This window comes from Papilio machaon, chromosome Z, assembly GCF_912999745.1.
Source record: "Papilio machaon chromosome Z, ilPapMach1.1, whole genome shotgun sequence".
Classification (NCBI taxonomy): domain Eukaryota; kingdom Metazoa; phylum Arthropoda; class Insecta; order Lepidoptera; family Papilionidae; genus Papilio; species Papilio machaon.
The window spans coordinates 6,889,352-6,907,158 of NC_060016.1; the positions used below are offsets into that span (position 1 = coordinate 6,889,352).

Below are 17,807 nucleotides of genomic sequence, written 5' to 3' on the forward strand. Positions count from 1 at the left end.
ATACTGTAGATCTGGGAAACAAGCGGCCATATTAAACTTCTTTTCAAATTGGTTGGTTATTACCCGTAAAAATAATACCACCATCTTGTTGTAAAAATTACCCTGAATTTAGGGGAAATAAATTATAGTATGTATAATGTATATAAATGAAACAATTCACATTTTTTATACTATTTTCAACAGATTTCAAAAGGAGTTTTTAATTCTGGTATATGCTGTGTTTTTAAATATTTGATACTTTCTTATCCCGTTGATTTTAAAGAGTATGCTTTTTAATTTGTCCCATGTAAATTTTGTTTCTTAGAAATTACAATCAAAATAGTTTAATATTAAGTAGTTTTACATGTAGTGTTCACTGTAATGATATACAGAGTAATTTAAAATTATATGACTATAATATTGGTATGTTTTTTGTAGCTTTTTATGAAGACTTAGGGCTTCGTGCATATCGAAGAAAAATAGGACATCGTTTGAATGCTCGTCTAATGGACCTAAGACTGAAGAGATGCCGCGCTTTGTTGAAGCAGTACGCGGGAAAAAAATATCGGGAAATTCTTTTTTTGGAGTCACTCAAGACATCCTTGATTAAGGCAGCCGCCGATATTGACATGGACCTCGTTCGTGCTGTGATAGACGACTGGCCGAGCAGATTGAAGGCCTGTATTCAAAATCACGGATGTCATTTTGAATAAACTTTAGTGTCATAAGAATCTATGTTTTGTTAAGTTCATTTTGGTATATAAATGGTCACATAATGAATAAACTTGTTTCAATTATTTTATATTAAACATGTAACAGAATTTATGACCTGACTAAGTATTACTAAAAAAATCTGTTTATGTAATCTTAGTCACATAAACAAAAATTACGCATTGTTTTTTATATTTATTACGTTTATTAATTACAATTTAATTGGGAATATATAAATTGGTCTATATTAAATTATATCGTAATTATTCATTTTCGGGACAAAACAAATAACTGGTAACCCCAATCCTTTTACTTATATATAGGTATAGTCTATAGTACTCTCTATCTGTCCCTTACGGGTGAACGCGCATGCCAAATCTATATAATTCTTCATCTGAGCTCCTTAATGATCTTTTCTACAGCTGTTCGTTGAATAATTTTGTTCCGAAAAACCAACTAAGAATTCCCAGGTTAATATCATCTCATATGACTAACTCAACTAAAATTTATTTATTTTTTTATTTTAGGATATTTTTTTAAATAGCACATTTTAACAGCTCTTTTAGCATAATTTGGAGTGGCGGAGGTGGCAACAGTGGATTAGATTTACACACGTCACACTAGAATATCAAATCAAACCTCTGACATTGACATTAGCAAAAATTTTATCTGAATATTGTAAGTAAAAGTAGGTTTGTTTCTTGTTCGATGAAGATAAATTATTATTGAAAGGCATTTGTTGTGGGTGTATACAATTTTACTTCTTTTTTTACCTTTTTTATACGACCCTTCTGCATACAGTACTTAACCTGGACATTATAATTTTTGCGTTTGCGCTTTGTTTGTGATATGTAAATAAAATCGGGGTAAAGAATTTAAATTGTAAAATATTAAAAACCATATAATAAAATAATCTTGTAAATGAAGTAATGTCTCGATTAGTTTTATGAAGTATCAGTTTTAAAAAAATGTGATTTTATGTTATGCAATACTTTGTGCTTTTTGTCCTCGTCCGTATTTGACATTTTCGTAGAAAAAATCATTCAATCTTTCTTTAATAACTTTTAAGACGGACTGGACGACAAGTAATATTAAACATATTTATGACTAGCTGTCACCAGCGAATCCTTCTTTGCGGCATTAAAAAAAAAACAAAATAAGTAGTCTATGTGTTCATCCAGACTATGTTCTACACGTGTGCCAAATTTCATCCATTATGGAGATACCTTCAAACAAACATCCATCCATTTGTCCATATAACATTCGCATTATTAGTATTTATAATATTAGTTCAAACTAACGGCGTCATTATGTGCAACAGTATGATTGTTCAATATACAAGTCTTTAATACTAAATTGTTGATACTTTTCAGACTATGTCACAAATCAGCGATTTATTAGGAGTAATAAAGGGACTTCGGCAAGTAGTTGAAGCAGGTATTAAATTACAGCAAGAAAATTCTAGATTATTATGGAATAATTCTAGTATTAGACCATTTTTACAGAACTGCCCAACTAATACAATTAAAAATTACAAGGCAAATGAAGTGGCTCCAAAAGATATAATTGAGCGAGTGTTTGTAGTGGCACATGGTTTTAGAAAGTATGCCACCATGCATGTTCCTCTTGTTAGTACTAGTGTAGAAAGTAAAGCTGCATTGGATGAAGATTTGAAACATGAGATAGAGGAGTTGAATAAAGAATTTGATAAGACATTTGAAATATTGAATAAGGCAAAAGATATGCAAGCATCATCTACTGAACGGAAAAATTTAGATGAATTTGAAGCACCTTTAGAGAAAATTCACATGGAAGGTGTAGTCAAAACATCATTAGAAGGTATAAAAACTGAGCTCAAACAACCAGAGCAACAAGTAAACCCTTCCTCTTATGAGGAATCTATGAATAGAAATATAATCCCAAAGCCAGTTGCAAAAAAGAAGCCTAAAGTTATGGTAAGTATTTTTCTCTAATACTTTTAATACTATTTGAAAGGATTAATTTATGTAAATTTTGTATAAGTCATAACTTTCAGTATAACAAAAACTGAGCATGTTCATTTCCTGTATAATGAATATAATAGGAATATTCAATCTTCAAATAAAAACAGGTTTGCATTTCTGATAAATAAAAGAAATAACATACAACATTTTTACTTAAATTAACAATTAATTAATAATCTTTCTACATCTCTCAAACTCATAAATTTAAGAAAAGAACTCATCAAAAAGTATTAACTTAAAGAAAAGAGGTCCTCTTTTCTTTACTTGAATAAGTGGGATCATTAAATTATTTTAAGTTAAAGTTAAAATTATAGCAATTGTTAACTTTACAGCTGAGTTCGAACTCCAAGGAACGTGTAGTACCATCTTCACGAATTGGAAGGATGTTTTCATTTGGCTCATTGGCAGCTGGGTTGGGTGTTGGGACAGTGGCACAGTACGCCCGGAATACAATACAATCTGTTACCGGAAAGGTTGATGAATCGAGTAATGCTTTCTTGTCGCCAGCTAATGCAGAGAGAATTGTTGATACATTATGTAAAGTTAGAGGTGAGTGAGAATATTGTTTTAAAATCTTACTAATAATATAAATAACCTTTTACGCCAGACACATATGCTAATGTTTACCACCATTTAGCCATTCTGGAGATACACGATAAGAAACATCCATCCATCCATTTTACATTTATAGTAATAGTAATATTAGTAAGATGTTTGTATGAATGATTGATACTAGGTAACTATAATGACTGAATGAATTAGGCTAAAATTTACATAGTACAGTAGTAAATATGTATGTTTCAATAACAATTTATTGTTGTCCTATATCCATATATTATGGAAGCTGTAGTTTTATAGCCATATGTTTTTGTTATAGGTGCAGCCTTAAAGTTAGGACAATTGTTAAGTATTCAAGACGAAACGGTGATATCTCCTGAATTCCAAAAAATATTTGAGCGAGTCCGGCAGAGTGCGGATTTTATGCCCAATTGGCAAGTTGAGAAAGTATTGAGTTCCCAATTGGGTCCCGATTGGCGTAATCGTGTGCAACAGTTTGAAGACAAACCATTTGCTGCTGCATCTATTGGTAAGCTAATTTCAATGTTGCCCCTCAACTAAATACCTCATTTATTATGAAGTAACTGTAAAATATAGTTAATGCGAATTTGATTTGTTTTTAAAGTGAAAATCAATTAAAATCTCTTTATTCTTACCTATTTTCGCTCTAATGAATTATTTTGTTTCATAATACATGAATATATTACACATAATTATTTTTTTATAACATCCATACATACAAATACAAATGCAAATATACTTTATTGTGCACTAAAATGGAGTTACAAAAAAAAGAAAGTACATCAGGATTTTCACAAAAGGCGGTCTTATCGCTAAGCAGCGATCTTTGCCAGACAACCTTACCTTCATATTATATTTCATATGAGTTATTTTAAAATGGGTTATATTTATGTTTTAAGGGCAAGTACATTTAGCTGTTCTTCACAGTGGTCAAGAAGTGGCAATGAAAGTACAGTATCCAGGTGTAGCTAAGGGCATCAATAGTGATATTGACAATTTGGTTGGCGTCTTAAAGGTGTGGAATGTCTTCCCGAAGGGAATGTTCATTGATAATATAGTTGAAGTTGCTAAGAAGGAATTGTCTTGGGAAGTAGATTATATCCGGGAGGCAGAATGTACAAAGAAGTTTAAACGACTCCTTGCACCGTACCCTGAATATTTCGTTCCAGATGTTATAGGTAAGATATTGACATTATCTTTTTGTTCTCTTATATTAAACATTCTTTCTCTTCCTTAATTAAATTGAACATTTTATAAATTCTAATTGTTGAATATAATGGTTATAATTAATGTTAAAATCCTTATAAAATGTTTCAAATATAAGTATTTATCCATACTATGCTAGGGTGAGTTGTGTTTTTTACGGCCGGCCTTCTGCCGCTCGCCAACCTTACTTGGCAGAAAAATTAAAAAGTTTTGTAAAATGTCTTTCAGATGATCTTTGTACAGCGGAGGTGATAACAACTGAACTTATCGATGGAACACCTTTAGATAAATTATTTGACGCACCTTACGAGATACGTTATGATATAGCAAGGAAAATAATGCAGTTGTGCTTGCGTGAGATGTTTGTGTTGCGTTGTATGCAGACTGATCCCAACTGGGCGAATTTCTTTTACAACACATCAACTAAACAGGTAAGCAGTTTGCTAGTGAACATGTGATTTTTATTTACAGTGAATTAATTTTTAAAGTATTTTATCTTACTTTATATTATAAATGACAATACTTAGATGGATGGATGGATGTTTGTTAGAATGTATCTCCGGGATTGCTGAACGAAATTTAGCATAGATATAAAACATAGTCTGGAATAATACATAGGTTACTTATTAAGTTTTTTTTTTATTCCGCACTGATGAAGTCATAATTTTAGTACTTTGGTTAACAGTTTATTTCTGTGTAATATTTCATTTTTATTTATGGTGTAAGTCTTAATATTTTTAATTATTATTATGCAATGTACAACATTTTGGGCTTTTTTCAGGCCTTCCATAGTATATTTTTATTTTCTAATGTCAAGTCATTTTGTGATTGAACAATTTATTTTAAAGTTTTTTATTTCATTTTACCTAATTTTACTTTAATTATTAACTTTAATATTATGATATTTTTTCAAAATTAAATTTATGTAATGATGAATTATTGTTTTAGGTTGTTTTATTGGATTTTGGTGCGACTCGCGAGTATCCTAAGGAGTTCATGGATCAGTACATTGAAATAATCAAAGCGGCTTCAGAGGGTGATCGCGCGGCCATATTGCGCATGTCACGTGACATGAAGTTTCTTACCGGTTATGAATCTAAAGTAAGTCAATCCTGTGTTTTGTTGGATAACATATTACTTTTAGTTATTACCTAGTCAGGTCATAAATTCTGTCACATGTTTAATATAAAATAATTGAAACAAGTTTATTCATTATGTGACCATTTATATACCAAAATGAACTTAACAAAACATAGATTCTAATGACACTAAAGTTTATTCAAAATGACCTCTGTGATTTTGAATACAGGCCTTCAATCTGCTCGGCCAGTCGACTATCACAGCACGAACGAGGTCCATGTCAATATCGGCGGCTGCCTTAATCGAGCATGTCTCGAGTGACTCCAAATTGAGATGAGGCTTTGAGCACGCTTTTTCCTCCAAGTGTTGTCATATCTTGTAATCTAACGGATTCAAATGTGGACTTGAGGAGGGCCGGTCTTCGTGCCGGATGAAGTCGATTTCACGCGCCGCCAGCCAGTCTTGTGTGCTCTTCGCTCTATGAGCTGGCGCCGAATCTTGTTGGAATACCCGGTGCCTGTTATTGAACATGGTATGAGGAACAGGTTCCACAAGGTTCGTCAGGACTGTATTTTGATACACGACTGCATTCGTTTTTACACCTTTCTCACAAAAATGTACCTCTGTAAAGCCCCAATAAGAAACTCCCGACCATACCATGAGCGAGGATGGAAAATGACCTCGTTGGACACGCGGAATACGGTTGCTCGCTTCTTCACTACTGTGTGCGTGCACCTTATCATTTTGTTTGTTGTAACTCTCTTCTACGATAAAAATTTTTTCATCCGAAAAAAGAATTTTATATTCTTTCCCGCGTACCGCTTCAACAAAGCGCGGCATCTCTTCAGTCTCAGGTCCATTAGACAAGCATTCAAACGATGTCCTGTTTTTCTTCGATATGCACGAAGCCCTAAGTCTTCATTCAGCACCTTTTTCACCGTGGTTCTGCTTAACCCCATCTGAAGGGCCAACAGTTTCTGCTTACGTTTGGGATTTCTTTGAATTCGCGCCTCCACAGTTTTTATCACTGCTGGAGTCCTAACAGACCGAGGGCGACCACTTCTCGACCTGTCATCTACACTAGAGTCTTCATTGTATCGTTTGATGGTACGATAAACGAATCTTTTGGTTATATTCAACTTTTTCAGTATGTTAAGAATTAAAATTGGCGCGTAACCGCAACGATGCAACGCAATAACTGCAACACGGTCTTCTTTAAGCGTCCACTCCATATTTAAAAATGAGTAATATTCTAAAAAGTATACAGTTTTATTTTCATGAACAATGCGAAATTGTAATTCAATAAACTTTTTTGTGGCCAGCATTCTAAAAGAAAAGTTTTTACTGTGTGACAATACTTATGACCTGACTGTGTATACGTTATTTTAACCTTTACTTATTATTTGATTGATATTGTATCTTTTTCGCGCGTATTCATGTTTATGGTGCCGGAGGCCTAATTTTAGTCCTCTTTCGTTCCCACCCTCGGAAGTGGATTTGGCGGAAGAGGGGACGTATAGGAAGGGAAAATATCCTTTCTCTGTACGTCTCCCTGTCCGTTGATTAAAGGTAGGCAACGCATCAGTATTTACCGATGTCTATGGGCAACGGTCGCCTCGCTATTTCGGCGAATTCTGGTGTTCATTTGCTCGTTTGCCACCTTTTGATATAAAAATATGTATGTGGTTTTGTATATAATTTAAATTGTTAAATGGAGTTTATCTGAATCAATTTCAACGAGTAAGATTTAATTTATCTTATCCGAAGTGTTATAGGGGCAATCAGTCGAGTTTTATAATTTTTTTTTAAACTTTTACCAATTTTAAGATGTAATTTAACTATTTTTTTTGTATGTTCAGATAATGGAAGAATCCCACGTCGACACGGTGATGATAATGGGCGAAGTATTCACAAGTGAAGGTAGCGGAGAATTTGATTTCGGTACACAGAAGACAACGAGACGTATACAAGATTTAGTACCGACTATATTAACTCACAGATTGTGCCCACCTCCTGAAGAAATATATTCACTCCATAGAAAATTATCTGGTGTATTTTTACTTTGTTCAAAACTTAAAATAAAAATGAACTGTCGTGATATGTTCCGTGAAATTTACGATCAATACAAAATGAATGTTGTTTGAAATTATAAATATTAAATGTACTCTAAATGGCAAAATATAAAAGAATGAATTTTATATGGTAATGATGATTTGTTGTTTTGTAACGCGTATATTTGAAACAAAGTTATGTAAATTTAATATTCATTTACTAAAGCATTTTTATCTATGTAGGCCATTATCAGAGGTGTCAATTATTATAAATTAAAATTATTTAACACAATCTAACCTACCTCAGAATGCGGGATAATTTGTATTATTAATTTAATTTTAATGGTATTAAAGGTATTTAAAACACATTAAAACTCAGTTTTAAAAAATATAAAAAGTTTTTTAAATAACTTGTTTCCCTTAAAATGTTGTCCTATTCAATGAAAACAAACATACTTTCATATCAACGTATTATAGGAATATTTAAATGTTTTCAGACAAAAATACAACTTCTGCAGTAAAATGGTGCTCTTTATTAAATGTGATCAACTTTACTAATGTCAAGTTTTAAAATAAAGTTGTTTTTCTAACTTTTTCATTAAAATTCGAGTGATCTGTCATTTGAAACCTTTTCACTACTTGAACGTATGTTTCACTGAAAACTGACGTAGATGTACAGAGGTCATCATCATCATCCACCTGCCTTTATCCCTGCGGGAAGGGGAGGGGGCGCTATAAGTTGTAATTTTTAAATTCACCACCTTACGCATATACTCTTTCACACATTCCATCGATTTCTTTGGTCTTCCTCTACCTTTATAGCCATCCAATTTCTTTACGCAAAACCGTAGAAATAAATCTATATACATATATAAAAAAAAGTCGTGTTAGTTACACCATTTATAACTCAAGAACGGCTGAATCGATTTGACTTAAAATTGTTGGGCATGTAGCTTAGAACCAGGAAAAGGACATAGGATATTTTTTACCCCGTTTTCTATTTTTTATTCAGCGCGGACGGAGTCGAGGGTAAAAGCTAGTATAAATTCTAAAATAAAACACGAATCTGAGTGTGTATTTATATATTTAAGCATTATTCAACACTCCGACTAAAGTGACTAATATTACTTTTCCAATATATTCAAAGACAAAGCAAAGTTTTAATATGACAACACTTCTAGGTAAAGTAATATCATATCATAAACATCATCAGTTTGTATTTAATAAATAACTTTCAGTGCATTATTAGATACAGTGATTGGAGATATTATGTTCTACAGAGTGCTACAATCCTCTCAGAGAGCAAAATATCATTGAATTATTTAAAACATCGAAACACGTAATAAATGTAATACAATGTCATCTTAATATTTATGAAATAATTCCGCAGCATTAATTATTTAAGCTGATGGTTTAACTCTACTACTAATAATATTTTTTTTTATAATAATTACTAAAACATCAAAAACCATAGAAAATATTTTCTATAAATATCAAGTGTTTAATAATTTAAAACAATTTACTCTAGTTGAATTTTGATGAAATTATTAGGAAATTGACGATTATGTTTATAAATATTTTTTTGTAAATATAGACCTGCTCTAGAGTCAACCGTAGCATGAGCGAGGGAATTACTAAGAATCCGGTATTTATATAGTAATTTATTATTAAACATATTTTAGTAATCTTTACGACATTATACACGAATATAGCTGATATGTTGCGTAAGCTTTACAAGTCGCTACGAATATACGGTACGAAATCGCTGCGCGTGCGACACTATGTGCTACGTAATCTCCACGTAACTATTACGGTATGTGATGTTATCACCGCATCATCGCTACGACACTTCGCTTCTCTCGCTTGTGGATTTGGCGACTTAAAATAGCAGCAAAATATTTTGAGATGGTTTCCTTTGGTATGGTTTTTCCAAGCTAAATATTATACGAGATTATTATTTCATGTTATAGATTTGTGCGTGGTATACATTGAATAAATTATGTGCAAAATTATCATTAGAATTTATTTAAATGAAAATTAATTAAAAACCAAAACTTTTTTTTAAATCTACCACAACCATTTCAACGTAACAAAGGAATAATACTGAGGTATATGATAACAACAAAAAAAAAACTAAATATTTAATTATAAGAACTAAAATAAAATTTTAACGAATTTTAGAGAACTAAATAAAATACTAACTAAATACAGTTCTAGTTAATAGTGATCGTTTAATGATATATCTACGAATAAATATATGATTTCCACTAAAGCCTTAGTAGCAGCGTGACAATAATTAAATCATTAATTTGCTATTTAAGTTGACCGATGAACGACGATAATATAATTATTCAAATGATCGATAATGAACCTTCTATTTCTACTGACATTAAACAATTAACGTTAATTACGTTATTACTAACGTGTAATTACATATTTGTGTCTACAATATTTTTTTTTAAATCCTATAACACAACATTTAATATAATCTTAAGCAAAATTTATTTAACTACGTTTATAATTGTTAAATGATTATAAACAAATAATTGAAATACGTTTAAGTATTATGAACCCGTGGTAACAGATTGAAAAAAAAAAGTTATAATAATTTTTTAGTTATAAAGTTTTCTACATTAATAGAAAAGTTTAAATAATAAAGTAAACAAATATCCCTCCAATAGTTTTAGTAAGATAGCATGTAATACTGTAAAGAAAGTATTACAAAGTTGCGAAAATGTTTCATTTAGAATTATGATGAAGCAGAAACGAGAAGGTAGTAACACCCTGTATATTCTTAAGATTATTTGACTTTGAACATTTTCACCACAAATTGCCCACCTCCTCTTCACCTACATTATCCAGTGGTAATAATCAACAACCTAATTTTCCTATACCAAACTTCCTTTGCGCTTTGGTTATATCTTAACAGTTTCAAGTTTTAAACTAATATTAGAAAACTGTTTGATTGATCTATATTAAGTTATTTTCAGTATAAGTACATTTATTTAAAAAGACCATAAGTAGAAATAAAAATTATAAGTCTAGAGTCAAGTCAGACATCATCCGTATAGTTCGGTTAATGACGTAGCTAAAAAATAAATAATACGAAATTGCTCGTTACCGCCAAAGTGCCATATATAATCTCATTGCAGTCTAATTAAATACCTTTTCACACTGAAAATTAGTTTATCTCAAAGGGTTCTTCAAATCTTGGGATTTGTCCCGATAAATGGAACAAAATATCGAAATATTGAATTCCTTTTTACCTTACAGTAAAATATTAAAACAAAAAAGTGAAATAAACAATAAGTTACTTAAAAATAAGAACTATTTTCACTAGGTATGGACCACGTCATAATGTTTCTTTCGGAGGGTCGGCACAGTATGTACTACGTTTCATTTATTTATGCAAAAATGATAATTAAAATTTAAAAACAAATTAGTTCCGAAAATATCAAGATATAAGACAACGCGCTATATCTACGGCTATAACACTAACATGCCATCTATTTGACATTCCTTATATACGTGCTGTACCAGCGAACTAGAAGTTAGTAAATAAATATTTATTTATATACATTATCTCTACTTTACGACCGCTTCTCACTGCAAACGTATATTCGATAAGTTATTAAGATTATTGACTTATTTAGTTGTTAGGCCACTGTAGGCAAATGTATAATGCAATGGAATCAACAAAATAAATTTTAAAAACATAAACGTATGGTTTTAACAAAATGGAAATATTGTTTTTTTTTAAATTAAGTAATTATCCAATTGTAAAATGTATTTACAATAAGTCAATTTTGCTACAATAAAATATTAAAAAAAAACAAACTGTAAACTAAGTACTATACAACACTTATATATTGCTTACGGAGCAAAATACGAATTTGATACTTGTTTCTTGAATATATAATTCTTAGAGTGATTGTTACAAAATATTATTATAACGATGTTTAATCGGCCAATGGATGTTCTAGTTTGTTTGACGTCACTAACTCGACAGAATCCATAGAAGTACTAAAGGAGTAAGGACATCGAGGAAATGCTCGTTTGTAACATCATAATGTAATATATGTGTTTTGAAAACATAATATAAGTATTATTTTCTGTTTATCGTACTGACAAAATTAGAATTAACTAGGCCTAAGGAATATATTCATAAAATACTCTATAAAAGTTTTAAGATCCTGCGATGTCGTTATCTTAATACAAAAAGTAGTAAATACTAATCAATTACAAACTTCAACAAAGTTCTTGCTTCTCTATTAGTTCTATTGTCAAATATTCAAATACTAAAAGTAATTTGACTACTTATTAATTTGTGTATAAAAGTTCGTAAATAGCTTAATAACTAAGTTAAGCTTATTTGACATGATGAAGTAATTGTTACTGCATAATTACCGTCGAAATTTGAAATTCGAATTATTAAAGGCATGCGTTGAGAAACGGCCTAGTGGTTTATTTAAACACATCGCAAAGAGACCACCAACGAGTGAGTGCGAACCGTATTATACTTTTTAAGATCCATCCCATAGCTAGAGTGTTAAAGATTTATATTTAAATAGGTCATGTCGTTCCGATGGAAACTAAAACAATAGTGGGGGATAAAGAAATGAACACGTGACAAGTAACTACCTTTCGATTTTTTTTCTTATGTAATACTTTTATTATTATTTTCATGTAAGTAAATAATATTTTGCGCGATGTTCTTTAGTGATACAGATCACAAAATTGATCAAATATAGTAATCATTAGATACTACTATATATATGTATAAAAGTTTTAGTTAAACGTTTGGGGGATGATCGCGTAGCATCGTTGAAAAAAAACCTACCGACGGGTCAGTAACATCGATTACAGAGCTTAGAGATAGAGTAAGAAGTTTCATTCAGCGGAGACTTCAGATCTAAGCGTTAGACTCCTTTAGGTCGGTAAGCCTCGCGAGTTGTGCGGGTTCCAGTTCGTCGGGGATGGAGGCTCGGCCAGCTCGCGGTGCCGCGGGGGGAGACTGAGGCGCGGTGGGGGGACCGGAGGCTACCGAGGCGCCGGTCGACTCGCCCTCGGACGCAGTGGAGCTGGATGCAGGGTGAGGGGCGGAGGGCGCCGTGCCGTCGCCGGAGTCGCGCAAGCACACGGCCGTTTGCTCCGAGAGCGAGGACTCTTCGTCATCGTTCTCGTCTTGCTGGGGTTGGGGCTCCTGTTCTGGCGGAGGGAACGGCTGGTCAGGCTCTTCGACCATGGGTGTAGCGGCGGTGATCACAATCTGCGCCACTCCGAGGCCGCAGCCGCTGCTGCCAGCTTCAACAATCAGAGGCGCAGGTTTGGGCTGAGGCGGGGGCGGTGGCGGCGGAGGGGCCTGCACTTCTTCGTCCTATTAGCATAACACACGTTTAAAAACAGTAAAGACACATAAGAACATCGTAAAATCGTGGAGTCAATAATATTTAAGCGTTAATATCAATTAACAATTATTTATAAATAATTTAATAGGTATTAAATTATTTGTCATAATTTAAATATGTGCATGCATTAATCATGCAGAATGAAAAGCCATGGAAGAACTAATAATGGTTATATGGAATGTGATGTTACTCATTTAAAATATTACTAAATAGTATAATTTTATAACTCTATATTAAAAAAAAAAACAAGAATGGAAGTTCATAAATCAACATATATAAGACAAAGTATTTATTAAAATAGCCATGTCTTTTAATTATTTAATCTTTACTAAAGCTTATTACGTTTATCGATACGCTATGTCTAATTATTCAAGCGCCAAATGTTGTAAGTATTTTAAAAGTCATAGGTGGTTGTTACTTTTGGAAATGTGATTAATAAAAAGTTAATTATACAATTTGTTGCAATGTTTCAGAAAGTTCCTTGTGTAACATCTGGCACTGTAAAATCTAGCAGCAAGTGCCAAGAAACAGAAACACTGCAAAACAATCGCTGCAAGAAATAAAAGCATGCCTAATATTTTATTACAAAATTTATAAACAAAAAGCAAACCTCATCCTCAATATTATCACCGACAACTTCATCGACTGGTGCATGAAAAGAATTCGGATACGGTTAATATTACGCCATTACATAATTTGTGAACAAGCACGATCGTTGGTGGTATTCCAGTTCAATTAAAACCTGGCAACTCTCAACTACAAATGCCATAATGACAGTTACAGTTGTAAACTGTAATACGTATTTATGTATAACAATGATTTTAGACTTTTAGGGATAAGGCTTTTAAGCCATTTTCACTGTGGAGATTGGAATACCGCGAACGAATTCCACTGTACTTGTATCACCTATCACATTATCATATAGCTGAAATCAAGCAGATAATGAGCTTCATCCACTTTTCACTGAGCTTGTGTTCAACTTAGTATGGGTGAACTTGTTAAGTTACACCAGACACAAATATATCTTATTTTATAAATGCTGCAATTATTAACATTCATATACAAAATAATAAAAAAATAAAACTCGTATAGTACACACAACATAAAAAGTATTTTGTACCATTTTTATCTTTTAAAAATTATTTTCTTTTGTAAACTACACATTGAAATGGTTATATTATAACTGCAATATGTACATCATTTCCGTAAACACGCATACTTACCTACTATGGTGACAGCGGGGGTGATCTGGGTATTGTTTGCCTCGTCGAATTGAAGATCGTATTGCTCGTGTTGGTTCCTACTTAGCTCTAAATTAAAGCTGAAGTCAGGTTGACTGTCCATTGAGTCGCCGAGGTCGGCTGGCGGGGGCGGCGGCGGCTCGACCGGCGGAGCGACGCTCTTACTATTGTTGTTATCCATCATGACAACTAGCGGCGTCCAGGGATAGGGTACATATATTTCAACCACAAAAACCACCCTAACAATATTAAATCAATGCAAAACCTCTCTATAGTTAACAAAGGCTGATGTTTATCACATTCTTTACATTCTTTCAAAGTGAATTTTTTGATACTACGTTCAAGTTAACTATAGAGATTTAGTTTTGTTTTATCGTGTTGGATTTCATACAAACATTTACAGCGGGAAGAAAGATTTAAGTGGCAGGAAGTCATTGAAATATCAAGTGGAAAAACTTGAAGGTAGAAACACAATGAAGATTGACATAGGATAACCAATTGTACTGTTCAAATGCACACATCATCTTGCAATTTAAATAGAATATTTTATAACAACATATGTCTTCTGCCGTTCAAATAATTTAGCTGTATAAATATCAACACGGCGATAAGTAGTTCATGACATTTATTTGATTTATATTTATATTTATTTGAATAATAATTACCGCTACTGCATAATCGTGCAAAATTAAACAATTATTCATGCAAACATGATAATGTAGATGACCTATGATTTTCAGCGCCGTATTACCTAACGAATTCTACCAACATACAGTATGTTACAAAATACCATTCCAATTGGGGCTTAAAACGACAACCATTTACCCAATCAGCCAAAAAAGCTATCTATCGCGTTAATTGCACATTATTCCGCTACAATGTGTTTAACATTACAATAAAACATATAAGACACATCTACAACACAAACATTTACCGTTCGGACGGGAACAACACTGTTTTACGTTAACACACAATCGGTTAAGAGATAGGACGAAATAAGAGAAAGAAAGTAGTTGTTTCAGTGCGAGCGGCGGCAGAAAGGAAAATAAAATGAGAGACAATATAAAAGTTGTCATACCCTCCTCATCATAGCCGGCTTCGGGAGTCCTCGGTGGAGATGAAAACACAGGGGGGGCAGAGCTTGGAGGAGTCCAGTCTTCGCCAGTACTCAGCGGCTCTCCATTCTAATCACATTTCAAGATTTAAATTAAAAAATGCATTGATCAACGTCTATCTAGTATGTAAAGTGACTATGGAAAAATTCAAAAAAGAAATTAGGTGAACCCATTATACAAATACTCATTCCTTTGTTCTTAAAATATTTTACAAATAAATATAGGTAATACAAAGGTAAAAGATTGGCATATACTATGGCATATTTCGTTTCGTTTAATTTCACCTCATCGCACTCCTCGACAATAAGCGAGGGGAAGTTGCCGACGACGCCGTTAACTTCTCCACGCCACCAGCCGTCATCCACGTCATGAGCCTCACGTGAGACGATACGAATTATCTGTTCAGAAATAGAAGTTAATATTTTGGAAAGAATAGAGGTCAAGACCTATTTTGGGTGGCTGCGCCAGCATCATTATAAATAAAACAGTATTTCACTACAATTTCGCTTGAAATAGTCAAACATGGTATGAATATAGTTTATCTAAATCTATTTCTATTTATTTAAAACATCATTTATTTGAGATTAAGAAGATCAAGATTTTATTCTAATTACTAGACGTAGAAGTTTAATAACTGCGTATCTTTCATTAAAATTATTTCAAATATGCGTAATACATGTAATATGCGTCGGCTTCAGCTTTCAAACATCGTTTGCTCTGACTGAAGGTTAATTAAAATTAAATTTTCCATACCTCCCTAATTACTAAATTTTGGTTTGGAATTAGGTTTGAGAATTTATTATCTATAATTTTGTGATCTGTATTTTGTAATTAAATATTTACCTGTCCCTCCTCGAGATTGAGCTCATCGGATGCTTCTGCGTCATAATCATAAAGAGCAAAACAAAAACCGAGAGTGGGCAACTGTTCTGGAGGCGGTGCCTCGGCTTTAGGAACTTCTTCGACCTTCGCTTCCTCGGGTTTAGCGGTCGGAGCTGAGATCACTGAAATTTGATCTGGCGATACCACCACATCAGCATCTTCTCCTTCCACGGTATAGTCCACAGAAGAGAAGGAAATTTGAGTAACGAGTCCTGGTGTACTGGAAGGCTAAATTAAGTCACATTATTTTTTTAACATTTGTTTTTCAAATTATTACCTTTCCCATTAATCCTCTACGAGTTGTACCTACCTGTTCCCTTTCCACATCCAGATAGTTATGGGGCACGTATCCTTCTTCTCCGCGATAGTTTCTAGCACGGAGCCAACCATCGCCGTCACCTTCTCCTACCACTTCCAGTTGCTCATTTTCAATAATGGACAGTTCGTCCGGATTTTGAGCCTACAATTTTTAAAATTTTCATTTTTGTACATTGTTTTTGCTGAGAAGTTTGATATTTTTAGCTGTAGAACTTACTGTGTAAGAGTACAAAGCAGTGCACTTGTACAATGGGGCAGCAGGTGCCTCAGTAGTTGTCTCCGGGGCTGCTGGTTCAGGTTCTGACTCGTCCCAATTAACTTGAGTTGGATCATCCCATCCAACGGTCAGCTGCTCTATACGCATACGATCTTCTTCCAAATCACCTAGAAAATAAACAGAAGTTTACATTTTCTAGTATAAAAATATCTTTCGTTATTATCTTTGTATGAAAATATCAGTACCATCGACTTCTTCATCTTGCTCATCCTCGTTTTGAGAATCGGACGTGGTACGCTGGTGTCCACTTGTTCCAGCTGTAGCAGCGGCAGAGGTACCTGCTTCACCCTCAGTATTATCGCTGTCATAGAATGAATCCGAGCTAGGTTGATCCTGAATATGAAGTACGTAGTAATGTAGTAAATTTTAAAACAAAACTCAAAACAGATAAAGTCATTACGTACAGCTGCGCCCGAGGCATCGGTACGAACGCTAAGCAGGCTGCTACTACGCGGCAATGTATCTTGTACGGCCAATAAGTCAATTTCCTTGAGCCATTCGTCTACGGGAGCACCGCTAGTTCTCAAGCACTCCAGTCTAGCCTCATATTTTGCCCGCGATGTCTCAGAACGACGAATGTTTGATCGTAGCTCATCCATTCGCACTTCTAATTCCGGTCCATTGGGATCGTTAGGGTCAACCTGGTTACAATTAAAGATTTGTATTTGCATTGGTGTCAATGTTAAGTCAGATTATATTTTTTAATTGAATCTTACTTTCTGTCCTGCATCGCGCATTGCTTGGTAAAGCTGTAGTTTACGAGTTGCATCTCTTACAAGAGCAGTCTCCCGAACTACACGGGTCGCCCAACGACGAGCTTCTTGTGCCAGAGTTTGCGACACTGACTCGTGCTCCATAGTCACGGTGTCAATGGGATCATTATCGCATGGTTCAAATTCATACTACAAAAATGTTTTAAGTCAGCCAAGAGCAATTAAAAATGATGTTGCAATGTGC

The 17,807-nt window shown here is 33.5% G+C and overlaps 2 protein-coding genes across 9 annotated transcripts in view; one reads left to right on the forward strand and one right to left on the reverse strand.

The window, feature by feature from the left end:
- The first annotated feature begins 1,299 nt into the window (after positions 1-1,299).
- On the forward strand, positions 1,300-7,730 carry LOC106717065 (atypical kinase COQ8B, mitochondrial). 5 transcript variants are annotated; one of them, XM_045686024.1, is made up of 9 exons: positions 1,539-1,556; positions 2,064-2,127; positions 2,196-2,645; positions 3,026-3,242; positions 3,571-3,780; positions 4,172-4,450; positions 4,707-4,909; positions 5,427-5,579; positions 7,418-7,730. In XM_045686024.1, the coding sequence occupies exons 3-9, from the start codon at positions 2,304-2,306 to the stop codon at positions 7,700-7,702; spliced, it is 1,689 nt and encodes a 562-aa protein (XP_045541980.1). In that variant the 5' UTR covers positions 1,539-1,556; positions 2,064-2,127; positions 2,196-2,303; the 3' UTR covers positions 7,703-7,730. The 5 variants fall into 5 exon arrangements, with proteins under 5 accessions (XP_014366241.2, XP_014366244.2, XP_014366242.2 ...); XM_014510755.2 differs by lacking the exon at positions 1,539-1,556 and adding an exon at positions 1,300-1,368 and having other exon boundaries at positions 2,064-2,645; XM_014510758.2 differs by lacking the exon at positions 1,539-1,556 and adding an exon at positions 1,323-1,378 and having other exon boundaries at positions 2,064-2,645.
- Positions 7,731-11,874: 4,144 nt separating this feature from the next.
- The window catches only part of LOC106717314 (protein nervous wreck), a 42,745-nt gene continuing 36,812 nt past the window's right edge, over positions 11,875-17,807 (reverse strand). For 2 of the 4 annotated variants that reach the window (XM_014511154.2, XM_014511155.2), the window contains exons 8-18: positions 17,567-17,752; positions 17,255-17,491; positions 17,036-17,183; positions 16,791-16,957; positions 16,566-16,715; positions 16,217-16,483; positions 15,658-15,771; positions 15,337-15,442; positions 14,241-14,447; positions 13,628-13,662; positions 11,875-12,986 (exon numbers count right to left, since the gene is read on the reverse strand). In XM_014511154.2, the coding sequence (XP_014366640.2) occupies positions 12,522-12,986; positions 13,628-13,662; positions 14,241-14,447; positions 15,337-15,442; positions 15,658-15,771; positions 16,217-16,483; positions 16,566-16,715; positions 16,791-16,957; positions 17,036-17,183; positions 17,255-17,491; positions 17,567-17,752 (2,082 nt within the window). In that variant the 3' untranslated portion in view covers positions 11,875-12,521. The remainder of the gene's footprint in view (positions 12,987-13,627; positions 13,663-14,240; positions 14,448-15,336; positions 15,443-15,657; positions 15,772-16,216; positions 16,484-16,565; positions 16,716-16,790; positions 16,958-17,035; positions 17,184-17,254; positions 17,492-17,566; positions 17,753-17,807) is intronic. The other 2 variants (XM_014511156.2, XM_014511157.2) reach the window with 2 other exon arrangements.

Coding starts and splice junctions, on each gene's coding strand:
- LOC106717065 (XM_014510755.2), top strand. CDS start 2,067: ATGTCACAAATCAGCGATTTATTAGGAGTAATAAAGGGACTTCGGCAA. Junction 3,243..3,570: donor TACATTATGTAAAGTTAGAG/GTGAGTGAGAAT, acceptor TTTTTGTTATAG/GTGCAGCCTTAAAGTTAGGA. Junction 3,781..4,171: donor ATTTGCTGCTGCATCTATTG/GTAAGCTAATTT, acceptor TTATGTTTTAAG/GGCAAGTACATTTAGCTGTT.